The sequence below is a fragment of the Porites lutea genome, chromosome 5, assembly GCF_958299795.1.
Source record: "Porites lutea chromosome 5, jaPorLute2.1, whole genome shotgun sequence".
Lineage (NCBI taxonomy): Eukaryota > Metazoa > Cnidaria > Anthozoa > Scleractinia > Poritidae > Porites > Porites lutea.
Genome location: NC_133205.1, coordinates 28,644,822 through 28,652,321, shown reverse-complemented (window position 1 = coordinate 28,652,321; position 7,500 = coordinate 28,644,822). Strand labels below are relative to the sequence as shown.

Genomic DNA, 7,500 nt, shown 5'->3' with positions numbered 1-7,500 from the left:
AACGTTCCAGGCGTTTCACTTGGCCGAGATGAATGATATTAAAGAGGAATGGTATCCATACTGTCACCAGTCTCTCGCGATCATAACCATCATGGCGGATTCTTCGAACAACACAGTGCAAATTGAAACAGTGTCAAAAGGGGTGGCAAAGAGAAAGTATTTGCTGCTGGATGAGGATTTAGAGGACTTGAAATACCAGTTGAAAGATAATCCTGTAAATAAAAGTTATGGTAAGTGTAAATGAGTATTTAGGCTGTCAGACCCCTCTTCCATGGAAACCCTTTGACGGATTCATTTTCTGGATCTCTAGGATTTCCCTTTTATTCCAATTTCGAACCTATCCTCTTTCAGCCGCCATGAAAATATTCAAATTATCAGAAGTGGAATCTGTTGCTATAAGAAAATGGGGGAGTATGGAAAAACTTGAAGCTGAACAAGAGAAGAGGAAACAGCAGAACTCTAAGTTGGAAAGAAAAAACGAAGAGGAGAAAAGACATTTCTGGGACAACGAAGAAATATTTAAACCTCTTGAGCATTTCATGGTAAACCTAGAACTTCCGGAAGAACGTGTTTCCTGTTATTTTAGAGAGAAAATTGATGACATTCTTGGTGAGTGTTAGAATTACATGTTAAAAATGCATGGTTCAATTTGACCTGCAACCATGCCCCCCCCCCCGGGCATACCCCCCGGGGATTTGCAAGATTTTTTCTTTCTTGGTGGTCTATTCCCCACCCTCGGGCATGTAGGAAGAGCAAGTCCCACTCCTGATCGACCTCATATAAGTTTTATAGGTGCATCTTTTTGAAAGCAATATTGATTTCCGTACAAAGGAGAAGTTTTCATAACTTTTATAAACATTTTCTAGAGTTTATTGAGAGAAGGATACTACTGTCATAATCTAGGTAAAACGTGACCAATAAATTTGAAAACAGAAAAGGAAGAAAAAAGCTCTGTTTTTATCGACTCCTTGGTAGAACACTTCATAAGGACGCTCTTGACTGAATCTCTGTTTATTTATGTTTAAATATTTTACACTTAATGTCCGATCCTGAGGGAAACAGTTAGTTTTGTTTTCCCGAGAGTCCTGATGTTTCCCAAGATGAAGTCGAGGGAAACATCAGGACTCAAGGGAAAACAAAACTAACTGGGTTCCCGAGGGATGTGACGTTAAGTGTTTTGTTAGATTTCTAGACTTTCACTTCAACAGCAACAATAGATTAACTGGAGCGAACCAAAACAGTTGACTCAGTACTTAAAACAACACAAATTTAATTCTCAAAACCACTGAATGAATGATTTACAAAGTACTTTCCTTATATTATCTGCATCTTTTTCCTCCACTACCTGCTGTTTCTCTTCTGGGATAGCTTAAAAATCGTTACTTTTTAGCTTGAGGCTTCGTGTTTGTGCTGTTGTGTTCATTCACGAAAAGAAAATTGGCAGTGTTTTTCCTAACATTCTGTCACACCACTTTCCACCATGCTTTGATCACTTGCTGTAAATTATGTATCCCATCAGCCGGGTACATTGCTTAATGTATCATGATCGGGATACATTTGATTTTAGTCAAGTCCACATGACCAAGAATCAATCAATGGCAGTCCCTGTGAAGTCTAGGAAATAATATAACAATGATAAGTTATTCCCCTTCAACCACTCTCCAACAAATTCCTGCATTTTCCCTTGAAAATACGTAGTGTTGAGGTCCGCAACCATTGTGAAAACTGCACGAGAAATCACAAGTACTTTGCAAAATCAAAGAGAAGATATTTGTGATTTGCCTCACCCCCTCAGTCCCACCTAAGGAAGCATGGGTTTGAACACATGCCCATGGTTCTTTTCTTGCACTTCAGTTTTAATAATCCTTATATCAGAAAGATTTATCGCATTTTGGATTAGCTAGGGAGGCCAAGGTTAGGCAAAGGGTGTGGCAGGGGAGGAGGGGAAATGAGAGGGAAGAGAGGGTGTGAAAAAAAAGTTGATAGAGAAAGAAAGGGAACAAGGAGAGAGTGTCATGCCTATAATACTGTACAGGGAGGTTTTTTTTCAGGGGCCCCCTTTTTAAATCAGGCAACACATGGATGGCAATGTTTTTCTACAAGTCAGATATCAGCCGTTAATTTTTATTCGCAAGCTAATAGTAATACACAACAAGAATGCTAATCCTGCATATCATGAATAGTACCATGAGTTGTGGAAGTTTGGTGTTTATAATCTTGATAGGGTGCTCATTTGTCTTACATGACAACTTTGAAGCTTTTGCTTTTACTCCTATGGTATGAAATTATTAAATCAGAGCACTGAAAGAGAAAAAAGATGAACTTTTTGACATTCAAGATATCAATATTGTTACTGCTTACAATGTGTTAGTTTGCTATTATTTTGGGTCATATATTCCAAATGTGTTATGAAGAGGATGCTGTGTCATCATGACATACCATTTGTTTAACAGTAGCTAATCAAAGTTTCAGTTCTAAATGCTTTCAATCTCAAACTTCCTAAGAGACCACACACTGCTATGTTTCTTCCTAGAACCCAGTGCAAAAGATGAAAGCCTCATTGACTGTGATGTAATCCTGTGTTTTTGTGACTGCCTTCATAATATTCCTCCTGACTGTAGGTATACTAGCTGAACAACATTGAAATCAATTGTGCCCAATAATAATAACTATTAGAAAGTAGATAATAAATAAATTATTATTATGTATATACCTACTTGTAAAAACTAATGACACAGTAAGACAAATTAATGCAGGGTCCATGATTTTCATAGGAATATATGATTTTCCACAGTTTACAAAAATTCATAAGTGGTGTAATCATTTATGAATGGCAAGGAGATGCTGATCTGATTTTCCAAATTTTCGAAATTCCCAGCAGTCACTAATATAGAAGTGATCTAGGTTTCCTGAAAGATGAAGTTTGGGAAGTGAAAGGAATTTTGTTTTCTTTCTCTTCCCTGCCCTTCTTTTAACTACTTTCTAGGCAAAATACTTTGCAAAACAATGGACTGAACACTAAGCAAACTGATGATAATAATAATAATTTATTATTTGTTTAAATTTTTTTTTGTTTAAAATTTTTTTTTTCATGAACGCACCAAGAACAAATCCAGCTAGTGGTCAGGGCAGGACTTGAACTTGTTGTTCTACCGAATTACAAGTCCAGTGCTCTAACCGGTCTGCCACACTGCCCCCATAACGTGTATTTCCCAACATAAAAATTGTACTGCACGCTAACTTTAGCAAAATAATTTTATGTGCTTTAACAAAGTCTGTAGTCAGCTAATTAACTACACTGTGTAATATTACTATGTTTCAGTTACGGCTCGCAGAATATTCAAAGAGTTTCCAGAGGCAAGACAAGTTGACAAGGAGACACCTTATAATGAAAGACGAAAAATGGGACATTTCTCTTGGACTATAAGCAAGTCATTAAACAAACTCATTGTGAATTTTTACGTGGTGCATAAAGTATGTATTTTTAATTACTAAAAATTTATACTTTTAATAAAGACGCCATCAGCCATAAGTTCAATGAAAAGAACCCTCAGGGTTTGTAATAAGCGAACTATACGTGTATGCAGTCATGAACCTTCCATAAGGTACAAGGTTCTCCGCAAGCAGCTGGTGAAAATCGCCTTCTAGTCATCATAGAAGCACCTGTCACTAGCAGAATTTTTACGTTGCATTTGTTTGTTCATTTATTTTTTGTGGCTAAAAACAAACATGTGATAATAAAGCAGATGTGAGTGAAAGGTGGTCATTCAAAATGCACTGAAATACTCTTTTCCGGGCCCCCAAATTAAAATGTTCCAGGAGGAAACTCCTAGACTCCCCCTACAGTGAAAGGGGGCGACCAATCCTATACCTACCCCCACACATGGCTGCTCTGTGGGAAACATGCTGTGACCCTTTTGATCTGATCTATTACTGCATACTTGATTTTTTTCTCCATAAGTTTTTTGGAGAACCCTGATAAGCTAAGGGACTACCCAAAATGTCAAAAGATTGGTAGGCGGTTTGTGGGCGGCAAAAAAACCTGGATTGGATCAACCCCCAGTAAGGTACTAAATGACAATAGGTAGGCGAGATAGGATTATGGCAGGGGTTGATCTAATCAAGGTTTTGTGGATGCTGGGCTTTGGTGGTCATTTACTAGAGTCATGGACCAACAGGGTGTCTCTATCAGTGAAACCTGTCTGACACAAATACTCATTCAGAGACAGTTTATGGCATAAAACTTCGGAGTAACCAGATAAGCATTGGCAAATTCATATACTCAATTCACATGTATAGTTCATACCGAGAATAAAGGGGAATCAGAAATAAAACAAACAAGCCTCGCTGTCTCCATTTAACATTATTGTTCATCAAAGTGGAGGTTCACACTATCCAGTTTGCATCATAAGCCACCGCAAGTGGTGGCTTATGGGAGGTTAGCTTAGTGACTAACAGTACACGCACAATGTGCCTGTGGTGTGTTTGGGCATATTTATAGGACAAAATATAGAGTTACAGGCGTGTGCCCCATGAGTCAGGACTAATGAGGAAAGATCTAGGGGTACTTTTCATTTACATGGAAAACAAGAAATTCCGGTCTGAAAATCAAATGGTTCATGCCATTCCCATTGGGAGGCTTCAGAAAATATGGGCTCTGATTTGAGGCAAATCAACTTTTCAGCTCTTTTTAGCCTCTTCAGCTGATTTTGATATACTTTGTGGTGGTTCGTTCTTCCACTCGTCAAATTGTGTAGTTTTATGTTTATGCACAAGATTTCCACCTGGCTGGTTTTTTGTAAATGTTAAGCACCCCTAATTTCCATTGCTCCGTGTTTTATGGTCTGTATTTAAAGTTGTATTTAGATCATGTTGAAGCTTTTGAAAGTGCCTTTTGTTTGTTCCCCTCCATAGATGCAAAGTGTTGACACAGACCTTGATGCTGATGTTTTGTTTAAGGTCTTAATTTTCTTTTTTTTTTTCTATTTTCTCCAGTGGAAACGCTTATCTCATAGACAGGCATCAACAATGATCAACTTTGATGCCCTCAGCAATGGGTTACGAAGATTCTCATCTTTATTGTCTAAAACACTCAAGAAAAATGGACGGCAACCAAACAGTTTATTGATTGGGACGTATGCACCATATAGAGTGAACTCTGAAAAATGTAAGTTGTTTTACTTTTCAGTATACGGTATAAATCAGCTGTGTTTTAAAGCGGAACCCGGAACTTCCTTAAAACGAAGACCTTGTTACAATGAACATTGCTGGTCGCCAGTTGGAGTAAAATATATGGGACAAGATCTCGATGTAGCGTGTAGCTTTGACTCAAGGCCCTGAAGGAATATTTAAGACAGCAGAAAATAACCACAAAAAATACGTTCAATAAAACTACTGGTAAATGGATGAGTTTTATGCAGGATAAATTGTTCAGAGGAGCATGTTTCACCAATGTTTCGGACGTTGCTTACTGCAGACTTCATAAGTTACGAAGTTTACAAAAGTTTGCAAAACTATTTGAACGACACTTGCATGAGCTTAAGCTTGCATTTTGTACATGTGAATGAAACTCGTTTAGATGCTCATGGCGTTCTTTTCTCTCTCTCTTTTAGTCACAAAAATGTTATCAGATAATATGGAGCATCCTGTCAGAATCTTTACCAACGTCAGAAAAGACGCAAAAACCTCGAAATAAATAAATGGACCTCAAATATGTAGCCTACTGGGAGAATGCGGAAAAATCAGCTATTTGTGTTAGTTATAATGGTTAAAACATAGTTCAGTTGTGTTTGAGACTTTCGTCTCATATTGAATTGATTAAAAACTTTCATCGAGAGCGTACGTCAACCACATTGCTTGTGTCAATTGAAACTAATAGGTGAACATGTTATTATTACCTCCATGTCGCCTGCAACTCTTATTTCTTTATTTGTCTAATTCGTTGATTGTCAGTCACGATTGTACAGCCATGGTCTTCATAACAACTACAAAAATTCAATTTTGGGCGACGTAAATGCTAACGGGAAAAATTCTACTATCATGGTTTTGGGCATTTTAAACCCCGTAAAACAATGACATGTCTACACTAAACAATGACATTTTCAAAAGGTCCTGTTTACATGGAGGTAGGGGACCCTAGGAAGGTGAGGTAACCGTACAGGTGTCCATATAATCTCTCATTTTAATTTGATCACGTTTACATGGTAGGTGGGGTGACCCGCCACATTTTACCTTACCTATCTGTGGTCCCCCTCCTCCATGTAAACAGGCCCTTAGACTATGTCTAAACTATCTCGTATAGTTTATCATGTCGACATGAACAGCCATCCGGTCAGTATGGTATGAAAACTGTTTACACTGCAGTGGCAGATCCAGGGCAAGGGCCCGGGGGCCCGCCCCCCTGTTATCTCAGGGTCTGGATGAACGCCCCCCCCCCCTCCCCCTATCTGAGGGTCTGTATCCGCCATTGCTCTGCGCCAGAGAGTGGCACAGAAACCAGTATCCGATATGTGGCGATCCACTTTCAAGATCAACGCGACGCAGCTTGGCTCCGTTACAGAACCTGCGCCGAAATCACTGTGTGAAGAGAAGCCTTATGAAGCCTTATCCGATATGGTCTTCGTGCCAGTGCAAAATCTATCCCGTATTGGGTATAAATGTTGTGGTTCAGTTTTATCCTTGGTTTAACTGGGTATGCTAATGTACGATAATGAGTCTGAAACAATGGAAAATAACATTTAAACCAAGCGTAAAATTGAACCACAACATAGACATAGCCTGAGGGAAAATCTCTTAATGAAGTTGATTTTTAATAATGGAAATTTGAACTTCGTTGATAATGATTTTTCGGTTCCTCAATCTTAGCACGGCTCTTCAGATAATTTCCTGTAAGTTGGCTTTTTTTTATGATATAGGGTTTTAATGAATTCTAGAAATCAAATGGAAGATCGAAGGGCCTCTGCTCGTAGGATACGTGAGCTGCAATTTTTGGGAAACAAGAGAGAGGTTCAATTGTGTCCCTTAATAGAGAGGAGAAGTGTGACGTCACGTTACCATGGTAGCACTATTTCTATTACAACTTTGCACGTGCATCACGCTATTTTGTACATTTCTTTGCTGTCGTTGCACCACTACGATATGAAACTTCCTACTTTGAAGAGCCCGCTTTATGGAGTAGGTGAACACATACGTATACAAAAATCGTCGCTTTCTTTTTCATAACGTAGATAACGATAGATATGGTCGGAAAGAAAGTTTCGTAAAGATTTGACAAATTAAATGAAACTGAACATCGATAAAGTTTGAAATAGTGAAAATAGACTTTTAAGTGACCTTTTCGGTTTGTTGTCATCCCAAATTTTTGCTACCATGGCAACGTGACGTAAGGACTTCTCTTCTCTATTGACCAAACACATTGTTTGTAAGTCCCTTCCTAAAAAAGGCTACATGATTGCTCAACACACCCTGACCCAGTTAACACTTCCCGTTATATAAAAAGAT

At 38.4% G+C, this 7,500-nt stretch overlaps 3 protein-coding genes across 4 annotated transcripts in view; 2 read left to right on the top strand and 1 right to left on the bottom strand.

Annotated features, from left to right (window-relative positions):
* LOC140936872 (suppressor of SWI4 1 homolog) overlaps positions 1-12 on the bottom strand; it is an 11,764-nt gene extending 11,752 nt beyond the window's left edge. The window contains exon 1 of the mRNA XM_073386378.1: positions 1-12. This exon is cut by the window's left edge and continues 106 nt beyond it. The gene's annotated coding sequence lies outside the window, so the exon portion shown is untranslated.
* A 69-nt stretch (positions 13-81) lies between these two features.
* On the top strand, positions 82-5,902 carry LOC140937747 (uncharacterized). 2 transcript variants are annotated; one of them, XM_073387310.1, is made up of 6 exons: positions 82-230; positions 352-609; positions 2,534-2,617; positions 3,323-3,474; positions 4,996-5,167; positions 5,613-5,902. In XM_073387310.1, the coding sequence occupies exons 1-6, from the start codon at positions 92-94 to the stop codon at positions 5,693-5,695; spliced, it is 888 nt and encodes a 295-aa protein (XP_073243411.1). In that variant the 5' UTR covers positions 82-91; the 3' UTR covers positions 5,696-5,902. The 2 variants fall into 2 exon arrangements, with proteins under 2 accessions (XP_073243411.1, XP_073243412.1); XM_073387311.1 differs by having other exon boundaries at positions 117-230; positions 311-609.
* Positions 5,903-7,490: 1,588 nt separating this feature from the next.
* LOC140938182 (uncharacterized) overlaps positions 7,491-7,500 on the top strand; it is a 16,769-nt gene continuing 16,759 nt past the window's right edge. Inside the window, exon 1 of the mRNA XM_073387702.1 lies at positions 7,491-7,500. This exon is cut by the window's right edge and continues 166 nt beyond it. The gene's annotated coding sequence lies outside the window, so the exon portion shown is untranslated.